Here is a 13,645-nt window from a genome sequence, read left to right as displayed (position 1 = left end):
ATTGCAGTCGAATTAAAATCTGTAGAGAATTACATACGTAAAAGGAAAATTTTGATTTCTAGTCTCCTTTAAAAATCAACACACACACACACACACACACACACATATGTATTTTTCTTTCTTGCGACATAAAGGCCAAGGGCGTTCCAGCTGAAATCTTCTCTGAGTCGTACGGGAGTACAGTCTACTTCGGATATAACGATGCCCAAAAGACCCTACAACTCTACTGTTTTATCCTAATTTTGTTGTAAGTGTAAGAGCTATTATAAAAGAAACAACAGGAACCCTTAGATATGCTTCTATATCTGGTTTTATTATATACTCAGCCTTTAGAAAATGATGACATTGTTTTCGAAAGGATGTGCAAATGGGGAAAACCTGTTGCTGATAAAATGAAATATTGAAGAGTAGAAAAACCGATAAACTTCATCCAAACTTCAAACGTTGCATCGTTCATTGATACGCGCAATTTATGCGATGGTAGTCGTATGCGAGGGTTTTAAGTCGTAAGGGAGGGGTTTAATGTTAAGTTTTATCGGCGATGTGTCAGCAAAGCTGGGTGAATGGATCTAATGAATGGTGGCATTACATCCCCAAACCCTGAAATACAGGATAATTATCCAAATGGTATCATAAATTTGAGAACATATTTCCAAAAGGCTGTCAAAAATGCAATTCTTCTTTGCACTGCGTCAGAATGATGGAAAAGACGTGAACGTTCCAGACATAAATGCCTGGATTTTACAACCTCAAAATGTTGATGCTACATCAATCAGAAAGTGCATTCACATGCCTGGTATACATACTCATAGTTTCTTCGGTTTCTTCCAATAAAACACAGCGATGTGTGGTACAAACACAATTTTCGCCTCTTTGTAAACAAAATGCGTGTTGCTTAGTGTCTGAGACATTAAATTACGCCGTTAACTTATGATAGTTATCCTTGTAGTTATACATATTTGCCCCTTTGCGTTTTGTTTCTTTCTGTTCATTTTAGTTTCTTGTTTCTTTAACAGTTGGTCTTCCTTCTCAGTCGCCCTCTCACCCCCCTTCTGTACCCAATGCTGGAAGTGCCCCAGGGATTTTCTCATTCTCTCCAGTCAATATGATCAGCGCGGTCAAACAGAAAAGCGCCTTCGCCCCCGTACTCCGTCCCGGGCTAGGGGCTTCAGGATATGGTAGTAGCCCACCCCCATCAGGGGCGATAACCGTTCACGGAATGCAAAGTGGATGGGCCCACCAAATTTATTGTGTTAGTATATAATTTTGTTTTTTAAAATCATCATTTAATTTCAGATCAATGAGTAATCTGGGAATGTTTTGAATTAGAAACTCAAAGTTAAAATTTAAAAAAATGATAGGAATAGTTCAAAATAAAAAAGCATTGTTTAAGACAAGAACAACATTGGGGATTTTATATTAACCGAGTAAACATGCATTGGTAAAACGATGGACATAACTTTAATTTAAGATGAACTGAATAAAATTTGCTGAGATATATTGGTTGGAGAAAACAAATAATTTTGTTGTGTATCAGTTTGTTACATTTTGCTTTCCTCCTTTCCGTTTTCCAGCTTTTAGTTGCTACTGCCTTTTTGAGCTCAATGTGTTTGAATATGTTGTTTGCTTGTTTACCATTTTGTAATTTAAAAAAATTAAATCTTTGTCTCCTCAATTTGACTTCTGTCAAATATCATTTATTAATGGGGCATTGCCAATGATACGAACGTAGCTTCTGTAATGTCGAAGTGTGTGTGTGTGTGTGTGTGTGTGAATTTATCACAGAATGCATCGATTCTGCGTTTAATTTGCTGTTGTTAAGGAAACTTAAGTTCTGTTCCTAGCATAGTTATGATCTTATTTAATCGTATTTAGTAATTGGAAGACTTTATTTGACTATGTCGTCCTTCGTCTTCGGATGACTTAAATTCATCTCATCATTCCAGACACTTATGTTGCATTTAATATTGACCTAATACAACTTCAAAAAGTACTCTTTTAGTCTGCGAGTTGATTCAGTGCCTATATTGGGGAGTTGATTCAGACAGGAACGCTCTCATATTGTCTTTGTACAAATCAACAATGAATCCATTATTTTAAGCAAATAGATTGTTATGGGTTTCATTTTCTATCTCGAGCGTTTCAAATCTTTCTTTGCCGTTTGGTTGCTTTTATCACACATTTCGTTTCAACGGATACAGTTTGTATGTCCTGTCCAAGATTGACTCTAAAGTCGATTTTTCATATCACTTATGTAAATTAAAGAAAGATCCACCCCCAAATAACAACATCAACTTCAACATAAAAACCCACCGCAGCTCTCTTGGAATTAAGTAATTAATTAAACATGCTCATTTTTGTCATTTCAGGAATGAGTAGCCTAGTTGGTTCCCCTTTCACGGCGATGAACCCGTTCGCTCTTCCTACGTGTAACGGACAGACGTACGGAAGCTCAATAGTTTCGCCTGCAAAGTAGCACATTCCATTACACACAAAATAGATTCTTAATACATGACATAATCAGTAAAAAATTATGAACCCGACTTCGTTTGAACAGTCAGTGATATGTTTCAAACACGTAGGTTTATTTCAATGCGATGTTTTGGGGAAAAAACACACAAAAAGAGAAGAATGTGATGCTTGTGTGACTAAATTGACAATGACACTACTTTCCTAACATTTAACGACCTATCATGAAAAAGGAGCCTGTCCTTATACTAACGTTTTAGGACCACATACCATTGTCACACGAAGAGCGAGCCTGGGGTTGTTGAAGACATGCTCAGAAAGATGATACGATTGTGTGAGGATTAGGTACAATACCAATTGGTAACTTTAAAGTGATCTGTCCACGTGTACTCTACATTCAAATTTCTTCTTTTTCTGTCAATTCATAATGGAATTTCCAATGGCTGCTGTGCCTAATGTCATCTATATCTAATTTAATGTGTACCTAATATCATGTGTACCTAATGTTAATGTATTGAGCTGGATAGGTACATATTGAACAGATGTGAGTACCAAGAAGTAGGCCTATTATCCACAAAGATTTGAATTGACAGATTCGATGACATGAGCAGATGCAATGTGCAAAAATGACAAGATCTGTGTATCATACAATTATAGCAGAATTAATAAGAAAGCGATTTAAAAAAAAAACACTACTGAGATATGTAAACATGAATAGAAAAAAATGTATATCTTCAAAAACAGTGAAGTTGTTGAAATTTTAGTTATTTTCTGAAGAGTACAGAGGAGGGGAGTTAACTCTTACTGTAATGGAAGAGTTTGCTATTTCCCCCATCACTGGCTGGTTAATTCCGCTCAAGTGATAACCATGTTATCACTGTTTACTTCATAATGTACATACATAGAATGAACTCTGTACATATTGTTTTTTCCTTCATTTTTATTAAGAATTGTTTGACTGAAATATCATGTGACTGCATGGTTCTGTTCCACTTGGAAAGTGTGATATACCATACGCACCCACTTAAAGTCGAGTCCAACTGCAAACTGCATAGATCCAGATCTGCCCTCGCACAATGCACCGGCAGGTCTGGACATATACAGTTCATTAGAAATAATCAGTAGAACAAATCAGGATCTGCTGGCGCATTTCGTGCTGGAAGATCAGGATCTATATCGTATGCCATTGGACTTGGCCTGTACGGGAGTATATGTGTCGTCTTACTACGTAATTTTGTGGAGAACAGCGTGTGAATATTATAAAGGAATAACTCACTTCCACTGCATGTAAAGGCTGTATTTTCATGCAAAAATGTATACGTATGTTGAAAATAGAATAAACTAGGGACCATTTGTCTTTTATTTTTTCCTGGCTTAGGCATCTGCCGAATCCCGAAAGGGATCGTAGAAGTCCCGAACGGAGTCGTAGAAGTCCGCGCTATGAAGGCAATAGGTGTCAGCAAAGCTAAGAAAATTAGTTATAGAAACAAAACACAAAACATATATAATCTATTATAGTAAAAGTATTTGAAATATTTATATACAATTAAAGCTTCTGAGTGAAAGTGAGAAGGCTGCCATTTGATGTACTTACTCATTTTTCATTTTTGGGGTCGGCGTGATTTACTCGATGCATTTCCTTACGAAAATAAAGCACTAATAAAATTATGTAAAAGATGCTTTGGTGAAGTTACATATATTCTGAACCTATTCTGACACACAACTGAAAAAACAAAGGTCACTATGGAATAGACTTACGAAATTCTCATTTTGCTTGTATCACTTTTAGTGAGAAAGATGCCCTTCCAAAACGAACATGTCTTATTTGAGTTTCCTTAAATTTCTCGCTTGTTGTGCATCTGAAAATGTACCACGATTTCGGACTTCATTTAATACAAAGAAACAGAGGGATGTATAATGACTTGTTAAATTTGCAACATCTAGATGTTTTCAAAAGTAGATAAAACCCTTTTAATATAGCACAGTGGATAAATATGTTAAAATATTGACCATTCCTCGAAAGTTCAGCCATTCACTCCCATAACAACAATTCTAACATCTCATGACGTTCCAACCAAATCATATCACGTCTTACTCAGAAAGCAGCCATATTGCAAACTTGTGATTATAGTAGTTTCAATATTATTGTTGAACTGTTCTTTGATTGGAAGAAAGGTCTGAGGTGTTGTGAATCTCATTTGCTTAGATGCGACTCTGGAAAAAGAATAAGTTCAAATAAATTACCCAGTCATGACTGGCATATGAAAATTGATACTGAAATATGGATACAGTCACATTCATGAACCGTAGATAACGATACTGTAGTATATTATATATTGTTTTTTTTATACTTTAAAGTTAGTATAGCAATGTTTCTTAAAGGTTTATCTTCTATTAATATTATTTGAATAAAGAACTGAGTTCAGCGGCTGCGGATGATAGTGAAAATGTGAAGAAAAGAATCTCAAAGAATTGTGCGAAATATTTCACTTTTGTTACTTTTAAACAAAATATGACATAGGTTTCGAATGCATCAATTACAAATAAATACAATCATTTCAGAAGCTCAAAATACATTTGGGAATCGCAATCAGGTCAAGAAACACTAATGAACCTTGTTTAGAACAGTCAAATTCACATCTTGTCAACATTGGAGTATATTACAATATTTTACAAAACTTACATAAATACTTTTCACGCCCTTAAAAGACGACCACCGTCGCAAGCAATCTGTGAATCAAACACTACAGTCCTATCATACTAAAACTATACTTCTAAAAGGCGGAATTATCTATTAAAATGCGGACATGGCTATTCAATATAAATGAAAATTTCTTTGTGAAAAAAGCTTTTTCATGCGTTAGTCTATACAATTTAACATTGTATAGAGATACCAGACATATATGACTATTTCCATCTTTTATAAACTTTATATTTAAAATTTTTAAACTAAAGATGTTTACTGTATGTTCCTTAGGTGTGTCTTTTTACATTTCGACAAATTGTATATCCATGTAGGAAACATGCTGTTGTTTGTATGTATGTATGTAATACAGTTCTGACCTTTTATATGTCAACCCGAGTCGGTTGCCTCTGTGTCACTGGGAAAGGCACCTCCCATTCCTCGGTATTAAGTGCCATTAAAACCAACACAAATCTAGTCAGATATCAGCGTTGAATATCATTCAGTAATTTATCAAATTGATGGAGCAGATTGCAGCAAATCTTTAAAAATGCAATTTCTTTGTTTAATCTCTGACATTGTGCTACTATTAAACTAACATTTAGCTACTTGAACGTAATTTGTTTTTTGATTCATTGCACGTAACAACATTACTCCGTAAAATCTCGAAGTATTTCATGCTAATTTGTGTAGCAAAATCACACCAAAATATTTTTTAAAAAAAATACTTCGAATTAATTTTGAAGTACATCAACCACCCGTGGGGCCCCGAGTAGCCAATTGGTCTTAAGCGCTCACCGCTACGGATCACTGCCATCTCACCTCTGCGTAGGTTCGAGATTCGGGCTCGGCCAATTAACTGGCCGCCATGTATAGCCTGTCTCGTTCTAAACAAAATGGCGTTAAACCTCATAACAACAACAACAACAACTCCCCCCCCGCCCGTTTCCTTATTGAAACGTGAATGAATTACACTCGTTGCACTGAAAACCACCTTTGAAATGATTTTACATGAAAATCCACGACAATAACACGTACGGCCATTCTTTTGTGAACAAAGTTTCTGTTTAGATATAAACTGTTGCTGTAATCTGAATAATATTTCTTGATATGACTGTCAGCTAGTGTTCCATGAAAGCAACAAGAAGTAACGCCCAATGATGTTTTTCCTTTTAAAATTACAAGTTGTTTATTTTTCTTTATGGGTTGTCATTCTGACTCTTCATTTATAACACTTTGAACATTGCATTATCGCACCTTTTTCTATGTGCCAAAGCTTATTTTATTCTTTATAAACATTTTTCTTTACTCTAGTCATGAGTTATTTCTGTATTTTTAAGTCATACGTACACTTTGTCTTCGGATTATTAAATCTAATATGTTTATTGTCAATCTTGAATTCTGAAGCTGTTTAATGAGGATTATTACACAAATGTTTACGATTTTTTTACATTGATGGAAGTTGTAATTCATCAAAATAAACTATATTAAAGAAATCTTCATTTTCTTCATATCTTTGAGTCCTTTGTGGATTTAACATGATCCAACCCCCTGTTAGAAATATTGATTGATAAAGACAATCTTATTATAAAAATGGAGACAGCTGAGAAAGACTGAAAGTTTTAAATAGTGAATATTTTTTACGTGAAGCTTGCCCATGCAAAATGTACGAAAAAAAGAATTACACTGAAAATTGTTATGTCCATTTCTTTACTACTACAGCAATTATTAGATCAGTGTTTCACCCCACCCCAAAATGTAGACCACTCAGACTTGTGCATTCCACATATTAAAAATAAGTGTACCACATACTAATTTCTTGATTGCATACAGAAAATAATTACTGGACCAGAATACTATGACGAAAATTAGCAAATATCACAACCTTCTATAAACACGACTATTTATAAATTTTTGCAAACAGCATAAATAATGTTACCAACATGCACCAGGATAAATTCAACAGCTTTTAAGGACACATGCATGACAGTAACAATGCCCGGATTGTGACGATGCACGAGGTTTGGATGTGGTGCTCCCAATATTTTATTTAAGCTATTATAGAAGTCCCACCCAGGCTCTATTTTGGTTGGAAGTTAAATTTAGTGAAAGGTAGATGTAAAGCTATGAGCCCCCAGTCAGCAATGCCGATGGTTAGATGGTTAAATATACAAAAGGCTGAAATTCAATGAATAACGATTTCATAACAATACAATAATCAAATGATTAAAATTTCCAATTACACTCCTTCCGTTCGACCCTTTAATAGCCTATTGCATCACTTGATTAGTAGTGTGAGATTAATTTCCACCTGTCCTTCTGTTGTATCATTTCTCTCTCCGAATGCCTTCTCCTCCTCGATTTTCTCTAGACTCATTCTCCTCCTCCTCGACTTTCTCCCCCATGACTGCACTTCTGTTGACTAAGACTAGTTAGGCTAGTCTCACTTCCGTCTCCAATTCTTGAAGACTCGGGACTCAGTGGAGCCAGAAGTTAAGTGTCCCCTAAAAAGCTTCATGCGAAAACACAAGGACGGTACAACCTTTTCCTTAACCCTCTCGTCTCACACCACACTCAGCCTATCATAAGAATACGACTATTAAACTTCTTCAGTCACGCATCCATTCACATCAAGATGCCCATAGTATGTTCTAGTATGGTAAAACAAATGTCATAATACAGCACGGTATCAATTACTTCTTATACATACATCAATAAATCCCATCACATCAGTTCATATTCCTAATCCCTTTATACTAAACAATATCACACAATAATCAGATGCTTTTATTTACCGTACAACTGGTACATGCATACGTCCAGAGTAACTAATCTTACATACTTCAACCATTTTCCAAATTCACAATTCAAGCATGTGTAAATTTTAACATAACGCATTAATAAATGCACTGGTTTTCTAAGAAGTAACCTAATAGCGAATCACAAAATTATTTCTGACCACAAGCTAACTATCTACATAATTCCGCCTCGCATATAATAATTCTCTACGTAAGGTTCAAGACCATTTCCCAAATACGCATGTAAATGAAACACTACAAAGGTACTTCTACATACTAAACGATCCTAGTAATTAAGTGTACATACTATAATTAATTACAACTATGATACCGTAATATTCTGCAAAATCGAGCAAATAACTTGCTGACCTTTTCGAAACTTTGTCTTTCCTTAGAATCTACCTCTACGTTTTGCCGCCAAATTACGAGTGGCTTCTTTTCTCGGAGTAAACCCTATTGATCAGCAATCCGTCTAGGCGAATACTATTTTTCTCTTAAAAAGTTAGATGGTATCATTCGGGTCGGAATTGTAATCACGCCATCTATCTCAATTTTGATTGGATACCGCTGTGGACCGATCAAATCAAATATAGCGGACAATGTCCCTCTCGCTGTCTGTAAACGTGGCGACGGATAAGAACACGCCCAGTTTACCCAGTGGACTTTCTTTTGATCCTTGAACAAACTATTAACATAGAGGTGTGATAAAGGCAAGCCATTGTTAAGTCAGCCGATCGGTCGCCTTCGCCAACTCAGTTTTCCGGTCTCTAGTTCGTCAAACACAAGGCCGCGATAATGTTACCAAAACAGGTAGATTATAGCTTATACATGACTTTATAGATTGTGTTTAGGAAACGTGACACCTATTTAAAAAATGACGTGTCTTATTCACCCAATTTGGACAGATTAATACTCTGGTCAAATGTAGTTGCGCTGTAAAACAACATAAGGAGAATAAAGGTATTGATTTCAAACACAAAAGCTATCTTGCTGATATCAAGACGTTTGAGACTGTCCCATATGATGGATAAAAAAATCACATATTTCAGCAGGTGAATGCACAAATTCCCATTCGATTGAAGTTACAATACAATTTGAAGATCTCGTATAAAGTTTACAACGTCAGTTTACAACTATTGGATAAAACAGATATAATTTATGTAAAGCGAAGTCTCGTTTAAAAGCACACATATTGATTCCGTATATGAAGTAGTTGTTTTATACTGAACCAAAGGATTGGCCAGATTTGACATAAATTGAAAATTAGTCATAAGTTTGAAAGCATCGAAAACATGTTAAAAGTCTTTAAAAGAAGCACATATTTGAAAAAAAAAACAACGCCTAATTGCAGTTTTTTAAGCATTACTTATGCGTTGTCTAGATTTTGTGCAGTGTTTTAAATGACTGTATTTAAGGCACCTTTCACTGATCCTGAAATGTAAATCAATTGTGAGGAAATTAACAAATGACAAAACGAAAGTAAATTACACTGAATTGAAATATTGGTTAGATGAAGAGTATATTTCCACGTTAGAAAAGCAAGCAAGACAAAAAGTTCCCTTCACAAGTGTTTATGTTATTGATGACCATCATCAAGCAGACACGATGTTTTTATAGAACTCTTCAGAGATCGATACCTTGAAAAGATGGGGCTAGTCGAGGAAGCATAGTTTTACGACATAAATGTATGGATTTGCTGGAATAGAAAAACAATGAACACTTTTCGACTAAATCAGACAAAACAAAGAATACGAGAGATTAGTTTCATATAACCAATAGAACCTTTCAAGACTGGAAAGTGGAAGTACTCTCCTGAAAATGAAACCAGAAAATAGCTTGATCTTCAACCAGTCTGATGTGGGTTGCAAAATACTCATCACGAATCAGTAGGCAAGAATGCAGTTGAAATCTTTAAAGTTGGCTTCTTGTACCAAAGCTTTTTTGTAGCTCATGACAGTCAAGGTTTTATTTAGAGAAGTTTGGAAACATATCAAATTGAATTGCCAAAAAAAAAAAAAAAAAAAAAAAAGAAAGAAAAAATAAAGAAACAAAGAAAAACTTGTAAATGTCACCGTCTGGCTACGACAGGAGGTTTTGATTGCATTAAATTTATTCTAAAGAAGGAAAGGATTTGTGGAAATCATTTTGAATTTGCAAAGGTCAAATACTATTTTGGCAGAATCTGATAACCACGGTGGTGATTTGGGATACAGAATTTCTCCTTATTTGCAACATTGATTTTACTGTTTCTAACGGAATATGAATTCAAATGCCAAAAGATGGAATAAGTATGGTTTCTGAAAGAATAAGGTTTGATCTCAAGTCAACATTATATGTGGGATTAGAGGGATTAGAAGATAATTTGTTAGTATACTGAAGATCCAGTTTCTTTTGTCTGAGATAAAGTTAATTTACAGTTGTCTGAACGTTAATGTTTTCTAATTTGGAACTTCAAAATGTACCCAAACGGAGTCTTAGTCCCTGATTGTGTATACCGGATGAAGTTTCTGAAGGTAAGATTTACAAGATAATCTGTACACAATCGATCCATAGTCAAGTATCGATATTACTATTTATCTATATAAGAACTTCCGAAAGGGTTTTATTTGTTTAGCCCGATTCTCGTTAAATCCAAGGATTTTGTTTTACATTTGTCCTTGATGAATCTTGTATGCAGAAGTTAAGAAAGTTTACGATCGAAAGAGAAAAGCCCAATGCGTTGCATACCTGCGCATCCAATCCGTGGCTTTGACCAAAATCCGACAAAGAAAGTGGCGAGACAACCCCAACAAATATGATCACCTCCACAACAGGAATAAGGCAGAAAGGCATACCATTCGTTTTTTATTTCCTTCTGCCCATTTCTGAATGTTGTTTATGCTCATTTGTAGTTGACGTTGGAAAGCATGCGTCAAAGCAAAGTGTGGTCCGTTCCAGGATTAAGACATAACACTATAATCTTCATGCTGACATTCTACAGGATGACTGACAATATGCTGTCATGAAGTACACGCATCTCCTGATGATCACCTTCAGAAAAGCTCTTTAAAATTTAGATATGTTTAGGTGGTCGGCCCCTAAGACCTTAGGTTAAAAGGTCTTCATAATGCTGTATTTCCATGTGGAGTAATATTTTTTATTCAAGACGAAGGAGAGCATCTTCATGCTCTTTATTTTTCGTTTTTAGTATTCTCCATACATATTTAGCCATGTGTAGGGTAGCAATACCACGGACTACCTTACAATTCTTGTTTTTAGTATTCTCCGTACATATTTAGCCATGTGTCGGGTAGCAATACCACGGACTACCTTTCAATTCTTGTTTTTAGTATTCTCCGTACATATTTAGCCATGTGTCGGGTAGCAATACCACGGACTACCTTTCAATTCTTGTTTTTAGTATTCTCCGTACATATTTAGCCATGTGTCGGGTAGCAATACCACGGACTACCTTTCAATTCTTGTTTTTAGTATTCTCCATACATATTTAGCCATGTGTCGGGTAGCAATACCACGGGCTACCTTTCAATTCTTGTTTTTAGTATTCCCCATACATATTTAGCCATGTGTCGGGTAGCAATACCACGGGCTACCTTTCAGTTCTTGTTTTTAGTATTCCCCATACACAGGTAGTCATGTGTCGGGTAGCAATACCACGGACTACCTTACAATTCTTGTTTTTAGTATTCTCCATACATATTTAGCCATGTGTCGGGTAGCAATACCACGGACTACCTTTCAATTCTTGTTTTTAGTATTCCCCATACATAGGTAGCGATGTGTCGGGTAGCAATACCACGGGCTACTTTTCAATTCTTGTTTTTAGTATTCCCCATACATAGATAGTCATGTGTCCGGTATCAATACCACGGACTACCTTACAATTCTTGTTTTTAGTATTCTCCATACATATTTAGCCATGTGTCGGGTAGCAATACCACGGGCTACCTTTCAATTCTTGTTTTTAGTATTCCCCATACATATTTAGCCATGTGTCGGGTAGCAATACCACGGGCTACCTTACAATTCTTTCTGTTTACATAAATACTGTCTTCTGTATAAAGGCTTCAAACAGCTAGATTTTGAGCTATTAAAACTTGGAATAGGTACATGAAGAAAATAATAGCCTGAAGAACGAAAACATTAAAGATGTAAGAAAGAAAAGAGAAAGAAGTGTGGAGCAGAAGAGATTAAGAAACAGGATTATTGTAAGAGTATAATTATATAATACGTTTACGTATAAATCTTATAAAACTAGTTCCGAATGATATGTACACAAATATAACAGAAGATAATTCAGAATTGCAGATGCATCAGCAAATTTTCCAAGTGAATTTTTTTCTTTTCTCCATGAATGTATCTCTAGATATTAAATTATCACGATAGTCGTTTAAATCAGTTTGCAACTGTTGATACAAATTAAGAGAGCCTTTATTTGGATCATATATTTTAATAACGTTATGTTCTTATTTTATATTTGCATATCTATAATAATCTTACTTCTTTTGTGTTTTCGTATTTGCTTTATTTTAAATTCGAGATTATTGCTATAAAAGTGCTACTCGTCTAGATGGAATTGAAAATTGCTGAAAACAAGCATTCATAGCAACTCTGATTACGTATATAATACTCTTCCTTTTGTAGGAAATGTGTATTCTGTAGAGAATAATGTTTAAAATAAATTGAAAACTGTTTTTGTTTTTGAAAATATAAGACATCTCTCCTCTTGGATTTGTCACCTAAACCCTGACAATTCGTGGATGGAATATTAATTTTATCAGTCATCAGGTGAAGTCCCAAAGTTACATCTATGTGGACAAAAATACTCTGGGCAGACTTATCTTGCAGTTAAGTACATCAAATATTAATATAACATTACATATAATCCTAAGATGCAATTACAGTTTATTGGTACCTTTGCCTTTCACATAAGAAAGGACATCATTAAGGAGGGAGAAATGTAGATAGAGAAGAGATAGAAGTAAGAAGAAGCACAAATACCTTCCTCTCCGTATAAGAGAGCCTATTAACATATTAAAAATGTAAACATTTCAAAAAATGTTTTGCATTTTCAGCAAATACTTCCACAATTACTTTAAATGACTTCGCAACAAAGAAAGCAAGCAAGAAGATTATTCAAATCGTTCAGCAAGAATACTTAAATACATTCGCAACAAAGAAAAAGGATAAAAAATAAACTGAAAGAGAAATAAATTATTTTAAACAACACATTTTGAAAACATTTACAGTAAAGTGATGAGCCGTATGCAGACTGAAATAAAGCAAATTAATCTGTAAGGGAAGGTAAGGGATTAACATATTTCACAATATAATTACAATATTGTCTATCCTTTCCGAAAAAGAAAAAAAGAGTAATCATTATGTCTGAATATAACATATTTACGTTTGGTATTTTATTAATTTCCTAACATGAATCACATGGATATATTATTCACGTTAACTACTTTGTTAATTTTTATATCTTTTACTAGTATAGTCACAATAAATGTATTGGCTCTATACCAAAACCTAATAGCTTGAATGCAAACAGCTCCGAATATATCTTTTTTTCTTTCAATTCTTCTTAAAATATTCTAAGTTAATATATTATATCTTTCTAGTTTTCTTAGAATATTCTAATCTCATAGAGTATATATTTCTAGTTTACTTAGAATATTCTAAGCTAATAGAGCAT

At 34.6% G+C, this 13,645-nt stretch overlaps 1 protein-coding gene across 1 annotated transcript in view; it reads left to right on the top strand.

The window, feature by feature from the left end:
* LOC149795602 (transcription factor COE1-like) overlaps positions 1-6,658 on the top strand; it is a 104,438-nt gene extending 97,780 nt beyond the window's left edge. The window contains exons 15-16 of the mRNA XM_089963828.1: positions 1,017-1,252; positions 2,370-6,658. Of these exons, the coding sequence (XP_089819954.1) occupies positions 1,017-1,252; positions 2,370-2,375 (242 nt within the window). The 3' untranslated portion in view covers positions 2,376-6,658. The remainder of the gene's footprint in view (positions 1-1,016; positions 1,253-2,369) is intronic.
* Positions 6,659-13,645: the final 6,987 nt, after the last annotated feature.

Source organism: Sinohyriopsis cumingii, chromosome 7 (genome assembly GCF_028554795.1).
Source record: "Sinohyriopsis cumingii isolate HCF-2022 chromosome 7, ASM2855479v2, whole genome shotgun sequence".
Lineage (NCBI taxonomy): Eukaryota > Metazoa > Mollusca > Bivalvia > Unionida > Unionidae > Sinohyriopsis > Sinohyriopsis cumingii.
Note: the sequence above shows the minus strand (reverse complement) of the source record. Positions and strands in the feature narration are given on the sequence as shown.